The sequence below is a fragment of the Penicillium samsonianum genome, assembly GCF_028829775.1.
Source record: "Penicillium samsonianum strain IBT 33392 chromosome Unknown utg000003l_segment0_segment0, whole genome shotgun sequence".
In the NCBI taxonomy this organism is placed as follows: Eukaryota; Fungi; Ascomycota; class Eurotiomycetes; order Eurotiales; family Aspergillaceae; genus Penicillium; species Penicillium samsonianum.
Window position 1 is genome coordinate 3,295,701 of NW_026643261.1, and position 13,649 is coordinate 3,309,349.

General features: G+C 50.5%; 4 protein-coding genes across 4 annotated transcripts; all 4 read left to right on the plus strand.

Moving 5' to 3' along the window:
* Positions 1-414: 414 nt before the first annotated feature.
* On the plus strand, positions 415-2,917 carry N7471_004850 (M13 family metallopeptidase; the record flags this gene model as incomplete). The annotated part of the gene is made up of 5 exons (XM_057277569.1): positions 415-607; positions 664-1,175; positions 1,227-2,325; positions 2,383-2,783; positions 2,840-2,917. The coding sequence occupies 5 exons, from the start codon at positions 415-417 to the stop codon at positions 2,915-2,917; spliced, it is 2,283 nt and encodes a 760-aa protein (XP_057137179.1).
* A 444-nt stretch (positions 2,918-3,361) lies between these two features.
* On the plus strand, positions 3,362-3,577 carry N7471_004851 (Peptidase M13 neprilysin; the record flags this gene model as incomplete). Its single annotated transcript, XM_057277570.1, has 1 exon — positions 3,362-3,577. One exon carries the CDS (start codon positions 3,362-3,364, stop codon positions 3,575-3,577), a length of 216 nt encoding a protein of 71 aa, XP_057137180.1.
* Positions 3,578-4,774: 1,197 nt separating this feature from the next.
* Positions 4,775-9,878, plus strand: N7471_004852 (mitotic regulator LTE1; the record flags this gene model as incomplete). Its single annotated transcript, XM_057277571.1, has 3 exons — positions 4,775-5,145; positions 5,225-9,552; positions 9,631-9,878. The coding sequence occupies 3 exons, from the start codon at positions 4,775-4,777 to the stop codon at positions 9,876-9,878; spliced, it is 4,947 nt and encodes a 1,648-aa protein (XP_057137181.1).
* Positions 9,879-10,853: 975 nt separating this feature from the next.
* Positions 10,854-13,627, plus strand: N7471_004853 (uncharacterized protein; the record flags this gene model as incomplete). The annotated part of the gene is made up of 4 exons (XM_057277572.1): positions 10,854-11,043; positions 11,185-11,579; positions 11,633-12,037; positions 12,101-13,627. 4 exons carry the CDS (start codon positions 10,854-10,856, stop codon positions 13,625-13,627), a joined length of 2,517 nt encoding a protein of 838 aa, XP_057137182.1.
* Between the last annotated feature and the right edge of the window lie 22 nt (positions 13,628-13,649).

Sequence of the window (13,649 nt, forward strand, 5' to 3'; positions counted from 1 at the left end):
CAACGATAGCTCGGCTGAAATGCAGGTTGCTAATATATAGTTGATCGGCCCCCGCCCGGGCGGGAATGTAACCTGCTGAGTCATCATTGGTGGGCTCGCTCCAGGGGTAGAGCTGCCCAGGCAGCCCAGCTGGCGCCGCCAAGAATTCACCGGGGACCCCGAGTGTGACGCCATTCCCACCCCAGCCTCTCCTCGTTGCCTAAGTAATACGCACCAACACTTATTCAGTCCTTGATTCTCGGATAAGCATCATCTTCTTGAAACAGTATAGTATTTCCAAGAACGGCTCCACCATCATTTAGGTATGTCTTCATTAGCGCATCGTGTTCGGCAGCTATGAAGCTATGAGGAGGTACTAATAGCTCCTGAGTGACCATAGCAAACGTGACTCCAACTAGTTACTCGTTGCCCCATATGCAGTCTGAGAAGGGTCCGCTTCTGGATATAAACGAAGTCTACGACTCCGAGGACAATGACTTTGTTTCCAGGCACACCCGTCACAATAAGCTACAAAGAACTCGCCCCTGCTGGGCGAGAACCCTGAGAAAAGGGCTCTGCATCTTTGTGATTACCGGTATTATTATCTACTATCTAGGTTTACCGCATGGTATGAGTCCCTTCTCCCTATTAGAATGCGTCGCTAACATGACCATCCATGATTAGGCTCTCCGTCTACTGAAAAGAACCCGTCCCCGCACCCCGAGGCTCCCCCGCTTTGCCAGTCGCAAGAATGCATTCATGCCGCCTCCGAAATCCTCTACAATCTGGATCCCAACTATGAGAACATAGATCCCTGCACTGATTTTGACCAATATGTCTGCGGTGGATGGAGGGAGCACCATGACATGCGGCCCGATCAGGGATCGATATTTGCAGGCACAATCATGGAAGAGAATGCCCAGACTAAACTTCGTCATATATTGGAGCGCACAGAGCCGCCGCAGTCATCTGATGCTGACAATTTCAAGAAACTCAAGGCTGCATACGATGCTTGCTTGGACGAGGCTACAGCCAACAAACGGGGCAGCAAGCCGTTGACTAATATTCTGGATGAACTGAAGACTATCTATCCCGCAAAGGCAGGTCTTGTGAAAGGAGCGCAGGATCAACTCACCAGTGCTTTGTTGTATCTGGCGAACGCTGGTGTCGAGGCTCTGGCTTCTTCCGGTGTTACTGTAAGTCTATTCGACATATACTTTGTGGGCACCACTAATTGGCCCTTCTAGCCTGACGATCGAGACCCTGATAATGTTGTTATCATGATCTCACCGCCTCGGGAAATCGGCCTTCCCGCAAGAGAGTACTATAATAACACAAAGACCGTGGCTGACTACACAACCGTTTTGAAGCAAGTTGTTCGGGGACTTGCTGGAGATGGATTCGACAAAATTGCCGAGGATGTTGTAGCCTTTGAAAAGAAGCTTGCGGACATAACTCCGGACACCCAAACCCAGGAAGATGTCACCAAATACTACAACCCCCTTAGTGTCAAGGAAACGGAGGCACTGGTACCTGAGATCTCTTTTGCTGATATTATTTCATCTTTGGCGCCGCACGACTACAAAGGTGATCGCCTAATTGTTGGGTCGCCTTCCTATATGAGGGCATTGTCAGTTCTCTTGAAAGATACACCCAGAGAGACCATTCTGCTCTTCTTGCAGTGGAAGCTCATCCAAGCCTTTGCGGATGTTATTGAGGATACCTCCATTGAACCTCTTCGGCGATTCGAGAATGAACTCGCCGGCAAAGAGCCTCAGGCCAAGGAGGAGCGATGGCGTAAATGCCTTGGGCGTCTGGATGAAGGGCTTGAATGGAGTCTCAGCCGTTTCTATGTGCTCGATGCGTTCTCTGAGGACTCAAAAAAACTTGGCGATCAGATCGTTTCGGATATCAAGGAGCGATTCATCTTCACACTGGACCAGACTAGCTGGATGTCTCCGGATGTGCGAAAATTGGGCATTGAGAAGGTGGGAAACATTATCCAGAAGATCGGATTTCCCACAAAGAGTCCCAACGTTTTAGACCCCGAGGACGTGAATAAATTCTATCGGGAACTGGAAGTGTCCAAGGACACTTTCTTTGAGAATGAGGTGGCTGTGGCGAGATTCCAACTTCGCGGCGAATGGTCTAAACTCGGAAAGCCCACCAACCGTGACGAATGGGACATGAGTGCACCGACTGTCAACGCTTACTACAACCCGCCAGGTAATGAGATTGTCTTCCCTGCCGGCATTATGCAGCCGCCAGCGTTCTATGGACCTTCCGCTCCGTTGTATCTGGCATATGGTGCATTCGGTGCCGTCAGTGGCCACGAACTTTCACATGGTATGTTCTGTTCCCTGCAAAAATATTGCCGTTTTCTAACAGACCAATGTGATATAGCTTTCGATTCTACCGGTCGACACTACGATGAGAGTGGAAACTACACTAACTGGTGGGACGACAAGACCGTTGAAGCATTTGAAGAGCGTGCTCAATGCTTTGTCGACCAGTATTCCAAGTTTACAGTCATTGGCCCCGAGAACAAGGTCCTCCACGTGAACGGACGACTGACACTGGGCGAGAACATCGCCGACGCTGGAGGTTTGACAGCGTCATACCACGCGTGGAAGAAGCACGATGAGGCAAAGCCTGATCTTCACCTCCCGGGATTGGATGCATTCACCAAAGAGCAGCTGTTCTTTATATCTTATGGTAATTGGTGGTGTGGGAAGACCACCAAGGAGGCGGCTGAGCAGGCGATCTATAACGATCCCCATGCGCCTAAATCAGCACGAATTATCGTGAGTCTCATCAATACATTCCTTCATTTGTGTGCCATCACTGACCCATGTCACAGGACACTATGGCCAACTCTAGGGAGTTCAAGAATGCCTTTAGTTGCCCAGATAGGAATCCGGCTTGCAAGCTCTGGTAGTTTTGAGAAGTTTACTGTCAATGCATTTCCTTTCATGAGTTTTGAGTAATATGAGTATTCTGACACTGGACCCAAGTGTCTAGCTATGCCTCGGTCCCATTTCATCCTTGCCCAATTCTTGAATAGGGATTGTTGTAATTCTTTGGCTTTCACAATCAGCCCTCGTCGATGCACATCCACCAACCATCATCACTTTCTCAAGAATCTACGTCCTCACATTCATTACACACTTAGACATTCATTCTCATCAAGACACCCTGGATTTGATGATACTTCGCGAATAGGATTCTTCGTGAGATCTCAAACTCTCAGTCTCCCGCTGGGACAGAAGCAACGCCACAACCCAAAAACAATTAGCATGTTTACCTTCAGACTAGAGCTGGTTCACCATATATTGCTAACGCTTTTCACTTGAATCCGCAAAGCATTTCGCTGGCACCCACGATGTCTGATACATCACGGACCCTACATCTGGATGCTACCGATGCTCGAGAGGACATCCTGCTCGGCCAAGATGCCGAAACCCTAAAGCTGCTGATCTCCACGGCGATCGCAGCCCAAAACAAGCGGGAGCGAGCCTCAGACCAGGAGAACATTCGGTATCGGCGGACAGACCCGAAAAAGACCGAGAAAGAGGAAAAGGAAGAGGTAAAGAATTAGCCAATGGATTTAGTTACCTAGATCAGCAAGGTCCGAGACCCTCACCTCTTCAGAGTTAGGTGGTCTTGGTCCCGTTTTTTTTTATGTCGACATGTCAATTCTTATGGATCAGTGTCAGTTTGATCGACATTTGACATGTGATGTCTCAACCACAGCAAAGTGATGGCAAGGTGAGAGTAATTGAAGTGTGTGAATTGCGGCAGAATATGTATGCTTGGAGGCCAGGTCGACATTGAGTACTCTGTACAGAGTACAGAGTAGACGACTCATGGGCTGGAGAGATAATGGATGAATCTAGCCAAAAAGAACGACAATTTCCCGGACCTTAAATTTCTGGCAATCATACGATGGGATCTCAGATCTTCGGTCATGTGAGAATCTGGCATTTGCGCTAGCATAGAATCTATAAAGTAGGGCAGCCAATCCAAATTAGGGCGCTGCACCGTAATTTCAGAGAGGTCACACAGTCCATTAATAATCTCTTTGAGAAACAGGATCGAGACCCATTTTAAAGTCAAAACATTATACTTCGTACGGAGTACTCCGTATAAAGTAAAACCTATATAAGTTGACCCAGATCCGAGATGTGTCAAACCGGTAGCTCCGCGAATTTTCCTTGGAATATTCCCAGTTTCGCGTCACTCTCTGCCGGTCAAGTGGAGATGGAAATAACGGCGGATTCAGCCAACCGGAATCCCTGTTTGCACTGCCAATCTTAGACAGTTCTCGCTTTTCACCGGGGGTCTTCCGGAACGTAGTGACCTATCACCTCCCTTACACAGTGCCGAATCAGCTCTGTATGGTGTACGGAAAAGAGAGAAAAGAGTGAGCAATCTGTAAAGTAGATAGATATATATACTCCCTAGGAAGAGTCAGATTAATACGGAGTACATATGTATGGAGATCTCCATGGTAAATTATTAAAAAAAAAGGCGATAAAAGGGGTGGTCAATTTTATGGGAAACGGGAAACGACCCAGCGTTCCTACAACATAGGTACCGTTCCACATTGTGTTCTTCCGCCCCGTCGGGTCAGCTCCACAAAAAACAAGAGCTGTCCGATTTCTTCCTCTTTTTTACCCTTCTGACCTCATAAGTTATGTATTATTTTGTATGATTTTACTCTGACTTCTTCCAGTGGTACAAACCCTGGCCCCGTCGCGACGGGAGCATTTCGTGTTCTCATAGCTTTCGCGCCATGGAGCCCTTTCCTCCACCCATCGATCCGTTGGAGTTTAAGGATGCCTTTCTAGGCCCGCAAGTCCAAATCAATGAACTGCCAGCCTCAAACCGAATGTCTAGTGGAGGGCCCCAGAATCCAATCTCGAATCTTCGCCGTGCCAATACTGTAGCCCAGGGCGGCAATATCAAGCGGAACCTAGAGTTGAAGGCAGCGCGCGAGAGAACAGCAACTGGGATAAATGCTAAGGATAGCCATGAGCTCCTACGACAGAACAAACTACAGCGGTCCCAAACACATCGTGGCCCACTAGAGGCGCGTACACCCGGGAGGAAGGCTGGCCATTTCACCGTAAGAAGTGTCGGCCAAAATGGCAAAATCTTTCTCAGGTACACCAATCGATCCATAATTCCTCATGCCGTGTCACACACTGTGCAGCCTGCTGATAGGACTATTTCAATAATCTAGGCCGATTGCCAATCCGTCCCAGAAAAGCCCACAGCCTGCATCCTTCTCTCCAGTGGATACCGCGAAACCCAGTCTCCTTCAGCCGCAGGACCCAGATCCGTCCAGGTGGTCGAGCTCGCAGCTCTCTGAGTTACGCCCGCGCGCACAGCCCGAAGATCCCGAGCCCGTCCTCGCCGTGCCTCCCCCCGAATTCTCGAGCCAGCACCGCACGAGACCGATCTCGTTTTCGACAATATCGGAGCAGCAATTGATAGCCGGTGCTGGGAAACGTGGGGAGCTGCGGATCGTGATTGATAGATCTGAAGACCGCCCTAAGTCGGCACGGGAGAATTCGACACCAGGCTTAGAGGTCCCTATTCCGCGTTATCGGCTCGGGTCGCCGCAATTCAACGCCGAAGGCAGTGCAACGATGCAAAGTTCTGTCTACACGCGAACCTCGATGTCGGACAATTTTCGGAATTCAACCCTGCTTGGGGGCATGGCTGACCCTCTGCCGGGACTCCATAGTCCATACCCCCGAGACTCTTTCTCGCGGCATCGCCCGTCTTTTGCGATTTCGATGTTCTCGGGCACCGCGGCGGCTATGGATATGAACCGAGCTTCACCAGCGCCGAGGAATTCCATGGTCTATGAATTGAAAGAGCCTGTTGAGCCATCCATCTACGAAACGCTGGTGTATGATATGGATGACGGGTCTGTAGTCCGATACATTACTGGGACAAAGGATATCAGTGCTGCCACACCTGCCCGAATCGTTGCGCAAATCTCCTCCGAGTCATTCATGGACTATGAGCTAGTATCGGACTTCTTCCTTACCTTCCGTTCATACCTATCCACAACACACCTTTTGGCTCTTCTTCTTGCGCGGCTAAAGTGGGCAATCAACCGGCTACAAGATGATGGACGCATTATTAGGATTCGCACATTTGCGGCTTTGCGACATTGGATTCTCAATTATTACGTTGATGACTTCGTTACGAATTACGAGCTTCGGACCCACTTCTGCGAGACCATCAACAACCTATATTCAGAGGTCAGGTCTCGACAAAATGGCGGCACGAGTGATCGAAAGATTCTTATTGACTTGAAGCGTTGCTGGAATGGCAAGTGTTCGGTTTATTGGTCTTCCCCCGACTTGTCTCGCGCCTATAACGACCCGGAAATCTCAATTGTACCTGGAGATCCCCAGATCGAGTTACCTAAAGCTGAGGAACTGCAGCAGAACGTCCCTGCTTATGGCATGATGCCCCGTGCAGACACCACCTTTCGCGAAAGTCTTCCTTTCCCCATCCAACATGATCGAAATGACTCTGCAGCAACCACACAAAGCATTCCATTCTCTGCCAAAAGCGAACAAAGCTTGATGGCGCTTTCGTGTTCATTACCACCGAAACCCCCCAGGCGCTTGTCGATGTCTGCCTCGAAAGGCAAGGCGCCCCGCCCTGTGGTATTGGGTCTCACAAAGTCCAAGTCCCCGTCCAGGACTCATGAACCACCTAGGTCACCCGTATCTCCCATGGTCTCGCGGCACCCGTACCACAGCCATAGCCATAAAAGAAGCGGAAGCTTCTCAGACTCGGCGCGAGATGATCGACTGCCGATGTTTGCGATGGAGCCCGAAACGGGACCCACACCACAGGAGATGCTCGATCCGGGCAGTTTAATACGTGGAGAGATGTACCCTCCTGCAGAGTCGTACATGACAATGATGGCACCGGAATCGCCGCCCCTTCCTCCGCCGTTGAAGAACCCAAATCCGGATCGTCGGAGTACACCCGACGTGCCCAAGTCGTCACCTAACTCGGGCATGAGAACAATCATTGGCTCAATCAAACGAGCATTGCACACGAGGAACGGTGGGCAGAGCGTCTCTGCTCGCATTGTGAATGCCCACGAGGCCATTTCATTGCCTTCCCGCGGGAAGACATCCGCAATGCCAACTGGACTCGCTTTCGGCTCTGAGTTCTACCGGGAGAGGAAGATGGCTGCTATTCCCAGATATCCAGGTCGGATTGATGTACTGTGTGATGAAGTCCTCAAACAATACCGCTTGGCCATGAACCAGGAAGGAACGAAAGACGAAACTCAGCCGCCAGCTGCACCTGACTTTCATCGAGCGACCCTACAGGAGCCTGCATCCAACACTTCTAATCTGCAAACCCCCAATTCCGACCCCAAACTCAGGAGCGGTATCACCATGGGCAGCGAATCAATCATCATTGTGGATGATACCGGTTTCGAAATGCCCTTTATGTCAGGGGCAGCACAGGAACCAATGCCAATTGCTGATGATAATACTCACGAAACGCCGGAACTCGAAGTGCCCGATGATGCCTCAACGCAATCGATACCCGTGGAAGGAGAATATCTTCAACCGGTCTGCTATAATGCCGACGAACCAGAATCAGCTGCTCAGTCAAACGTATTCTGGCCCCTTCGCCCTCTCACGCCGCAGAGATCGTCATCAGTCGAACGCGGGTCGACGCCTACGAAAAAGAAGAAGAATTCTCTATCCCTCGGACTCAGAAAGTACGCGTCCTTCCAAAGCGGGATCTCGAGACAACGATTTTCGATGAGCAGCGAGACTGCCCAATCCACTGTCGACTCCAATACGATGCAAGATCAGAACAACAAACAGTCAGGGCCGATTCTGCGCAGGCGCCGAGGTGGAAACCTCCGTCAAATGCAGACTGGAGATGAGACCGAGCCTCCTTCCTGTTGTGACTCCTTTGCATCTTGGGATGACTCAGTTGTGGACGAAACGGCCCCCTCTGATGGCGGCGTCTCAAGACCTCCTTCAACGTTGATCCCTCCAAATCCCCGCTACTCACTTATTCAGCCCCGCACTTCCCGGCAAATTAGGCGTTCCTTTGAGTCGGTAATTGCGAAGTTTGCACAGATTCCTGATGACGACGACGGTGGTATTGAGTCAACGCTGTTGAAGCTGGAGGGAAAGTGGGATGGACCACCCAGCGCTGATCGAGACTCTTCGTCAGCACAAGTAGAGGGGTCTCACCCTCACCGAGAGCAACCTTTGGTTCCGCACGACGTCGAAACGGCCAGGCCTGAGTGGGATGTTCTCTCTCGCAGGCGACAGACAGACAAGTCCGCGTATTCTACGGTTGGGGGTCGATTGGCGCCACCTAGACCTTATTCTGATTCTGTTGCCGAATCCGAAGAGTCTTATAACTCTATCCCACTTCTTGAAAGAGGATTGACCGACGAGTCCATGAAATGGCAGCCTACAAGCCAGCCACTCCAATACGACCCGCATAGTGCTCCGCTCACCCTCGTATCAAGCCATGGAACTTCTGAACTTGCCTCGTCACACCCCTCAATTCAAATTGTGCACGAAACCGACAGCATGCGTCGGATTCCTCGCGGCGCAACCATTCCCGCCTCGGCTAACCATGGTGCTGGCCAGGTTACTCCGAAGCGCCTCTCAGGTCTGTCTTCTGAGATGTCGGTCGACCTGATTGATCCGCATGAAGCTATGGGTGCAGGGATTTCGACAGACACCCGCAGCCTGAGTTCATCAACAGTTGAGATCCCGTCTCATCCTCTAGCGCAACCTCCCTCCCCGCCGATGACCATCCAACATCCGGGATCTTTCACTTCCTATCCTTCGCCGTTGAATACAGTCTTGTTCCAGGCCCAGCCCCTTACGCCCGACACATCCCCGCGACACAAAGAAGTGGGCAATTCTGCTTCGCGTCCTCTAAACATACAGCAGGTTTCGAGTGACGTGTTATTCAATTCAGAAAACAATCGTCCCGACCAGAACCCCATCATCAACCTTTTACCCGACCATGTCCCCTTCATCCTAGCATGCGAATCCCAGGTCCTCGCACACCAACTGACATTGATCGAAATGGCCGCCCTGAGCGAAGTCGACTGGCGAGATCTGGTCGAGATGAAATGGAGCAATGCCTGCCCATTAGTCACAAACTGGGTCCAGTTCCTGACAAGCGAGGAACGCAAGGGTATCGATTTGGTCGTCGGCCGCTTCAACCTTATGGTCAAATGGATCCTGTCGGAGATTGTCTTGACCCGTGACATCAACGAGCGGGCCCGCACAATTATCAAGTATATCCATACAGCTGCGCATGCACGCCGCATCTGCAATTATGCCACGATGCTCCAGATCGCCATTGCTTTGTCTTCGTCTGATTGCTCCCGGCTGCACAGTACGTGGCAGTTGATTTCGATTGAGGATAAGCGGCTGTTCAAGGATATGGAGTGCCTAATTCAGCCGGTGCGCAATTTCAATGATCTACGTGTGGAGATGGAGACGGCCAACTTGCAAGAAGGCTGCATTCCATTCATCGGTGAGTTTCGAAATCGGTTGCTTGAATATCGCGCTAGATCTTGTTTGTTGATTTTTTTTTTCTTCTTCTTCTTTCCAGGCCTATACGTCCACGACCTCACTTATAATGCACAGAAGCCCGCGCAAGTTAACAACACTAATGGCGGTCTGCTTGTCAACTTCGAGCGCTATCGCACCGCAGCACGAATCGTTAAGAGCCTCCTCCGTCTCATCGACGCCAGTACAAAATATAAGTTTGAGCCCGTGCAGGGCATCATCGAACGGTGCTTGTGGATTGCTTGTCTCCCCGAAGACGAAATCCAATCCCGCAGCAAAGCACTTGAATAATCTCTCGTTTGTTTATTTCCTTTCCTTGGTTTTTTTGGTTGCATCTCTATATCCATTTCGTACTTCAATCTTGACATCCGTGATTGGATAGTTTATACCCCCTTTCCAGAGGCTGCTTTGTTCCTCTGCCATTTTGTACTGATCCTTGCATCTGGATAATCTCTTTCGTTTTGAAATTCCCTTTTTTTGTCTTGTCGGTACTGAACCGCGCTGTCCCTATGAATGGAGACATCTGTCTATACATGGCTTGGATCTGCCACTCCATAATGACAGCAATCCTTGGCCATACCTTAGCTGAAGCTATCAATTCGGATATAACATCAATAGCAGATTCTACTATCATATAATCAAACGTTAGACATAGAAAAGTCGACTGCACAAAGTATGCTTTTTACCACCTTATAGACCTAAAAAGAACACCCAAAAAGCACTTCGCACGGTTCTTACATATAACATCCCTAATACCATCTTAGTCAAAATAGATCAGACTATTAAAGTCTTAGGTCGTCAAGGACAGTGACCGCATAAGCGACTATTCTTGTGTTATATAGAGGAGAAATAGGATTCGAATAGAGACATTTTTGCAGGTGAATAGGGGGTTGCAACTTACCTATGATCTAAATGTTAGTAGAAGAAATAAGAGTTTCAATCAAAATAAGAAAAAAGAACGAACTACCTACCAGGATAGTTGCCTTCATTGGTTTCTTACCCCAATATTATACACCCCACCTGAATTACACAGCTGCGTCATATCTCTCGAAGTCTTCGGGGCCGCATCGCGGGAGGTGGTCCAGGAACGGAACACCAAATCCACCACCTACTCATCACCACCACCTCCCTCCAACATCCAATTTCCACGCGTGGAGGGTACCCTCCTTACAGAACATATCCCCAGAGAGGGTTCTTCGATCTTCCCCCCGAATTCAAACCCTTTGATGTCCCACCACAACACTACTGGACATCTAGCCCGCCACGATGGACATGACCGAACCGCGGCGCAGGTCTTCAGAGGACCCCATCGACTCCAATGACTACCGCGACCACAGCCCCGCGTCCTTCCACGAAGCTAAACAGGAACTCCCAGATGACTTACCCAAATCACTGGACGATCGTCGCTCCGTTCCGGTCTTCCAGCCGGAGACTGAGATGTACGATGCTTGGCAAGGTGAGTGCTCTTGTGTCCGCGGAACTATTCCCCCGTTTCCCCGACGCGGGTGATCAAGCTATTTTTCCTTGAACAGTTACATGTTGGAAAATTTACCGGCTGTGTTGGGGGTTCAAGCATCAAGGTCTAATCTTTCAACAGGTCAATCACAATACCTGACCGCGCCGGTCGCCGCAAAACCCTTATCCTTCAGCCTAGCGCTCGACGATCACTCGCACGACAATGAGCATGAGCTACGGGCTCACTATGGGCGCGATATTGAAGATAATGACGCCCGACTGATGGAGATGCTTGCTGCCCAAGCTGCCCATCGGGAGGTGGATTCCCTTACTGCAGACGAAGATACAATTGCCGCCGACGAGAAATTGACCGATGACGAGAAGCGCGATATACTCCAGAAGAGCTTGAACATGGCGGCCAGTAATGGCGATGTGGATCGCGTGCGGAAACTGGTACAGGGCGAGGCGAAGACTTACGTGGATGTCAATAAGCCCGACGAGGAGGGGACTGTGCCGCTGATCTATGCTAGTTGCTTTGTGGGTTGCTCTTATGTGCACAATATTGATGCGAGGCTGACGGGTTATAACAGGGTCATCAAGAAGTCGTTGCTGCGCTCATTGTCGCCGGTGCCTTCGTCGACAGGCAGGATCGTAACCAGTGGAGCGCCTTGATGTGGGCCATGACCAACAGACACAAGACGATAGCGAAGATTCTTCTTGATAACGGGGCATCACCGGATATCAAGTCGTCATCCGGTGGCAGGGCTTTTGATTTCGCCCAGCCCGGTAGTGAGATTTCTGAATATTTGCATGAAAATGGTTACAGCTTTGGCTCTGGTAATATCGATGATGACTTCTATGACGCTGGATTGGCGCATGGTCGTTTCGAGGAAGAGCTAGCAGAGAGCGAGATGAAGCGGCGAATGATGATGGAAGAGAGCGCAATCAATCTGGAGGTCGATCTATCCAGTCTAGGGCTTGACGAGAAATTCGAGGTAAGTTTATGTCGTGAAAATGGGGTTTCGACTTTGACTGATTTGAGTTCTTTCATTTGATAGCCGTCCGATGAGGATGAGCTCGAGGAAGATCAGCAGGAATTTGTCTGGGACAAGTGTCTGAATGATCAGATGTTTGTCTTCCAGGATCATGAGCTAGAGCGCATTTTGGATATTATCATCACCAACATGACTCCCCAGCGGTCTCCTTCCCAAAAGCCAGTGCCTGCAAATCTTCTCTTCCTCAGCGCCCGTTATGCGCACTATCATGCCAGCCCCGAGCTGCTCACAACTCTGCTATCGTCTGCAATGGAGAAGATTAATGACGTTGTAGAACGTTACCAGTGGGATATGACAATGCAAGCCTTTTGGCTGTCAAATGCCACGCTTCTACTCCATTACCTGAAGAAGGATGGGGGCTTAGTGGAATCTACCGTCGAGTTCCAGCTCCATCTGGCGGAGCTGATCAACGAGATATTCGTTCTCGTTATTCGTGACGCCGAGCGTCGAATGAACAAAGTCCTGGATGCGGCAATGCTGGATCATGAGACCATCCCTGGACTGGAAGATATTGCCTTCCAAAACGAGTGGAAGCTGTTCCGCAAAAATAAAAGCAAAAACCCCGAGCCTGACGAGAAGCGATTCCGTCCTCCATCACCACGGCGACGAGCACAAATCTCACCTCGAAACATCACCTCTTTACTATCATCGACCCTCTTTGTACTTGACCTCTACGATGTTCACTCAGTGATCACGACCCAGATCCTCTCTCAGCTTCTGTACTGGCTCAGTGCCGAGATATTTAACCGAATTATGAGCACGAAACGTTACTTGGCGCGCACGAAGGCGATGCAGATCCGCATGAACGTTTCATCATTAGAGGATTGGGCGCGCACGAACAACCGTGTGCCAGAGCATTACGAAAACGGTTCTACAAACAGCACTGGAGAGTCTACAATTGACGCCGCTCGTCGACATTTAGCCCCGGTCATTCAACTCCTCCAATGGCTGCAATGCTTCTCGTCGCTCGGCGATGACCACGAATCTCTCGTAACAACCCTGCTCCAACTCCAACAACTCACCCCTGCCCAGCTCCTGCATGCAGTCAAGTCATACCGCCCAGAAGTAGGCGAGAAAGGCCTGACCAAGCAAGCAATGAAGTTCCTTTTCGACATGCAAAATGACCCCGAAGTTCTATACCGCGAGCAGCAGGGAATTCAAGAAGAGAAGGCAAAGGCAGCAGCTGGACCAGGGCCTCAAGCAGCAGCAGATGCCCGCCCAAAGACACCGCCAAAGGACCATCCCTCCGCAGCACCCACGTCTCCTGACACTGGACTATCCCCAGGACCCGCTGCTGTATCACCCCGATCTACAAGCATGGTCGCCGCCAGGAACGACGAGCGCCCAGGTGGCGGCAATAGTATCTTCCTCGACCCCACCCTCTTCCTCCCCTTCTCCCTTCCCACCAGTACAGACATGCTGGTTAGCTACGGCGCCGGCTTTGGTGGCACGAACCGCGAACGAGCTCGCAAGTACATTCCCACAGTCCCACCCGAGGTCCTGAGTCGATTCGATCGTGGCGACGTATAAAACAAAGTGCATGGTGACTGCT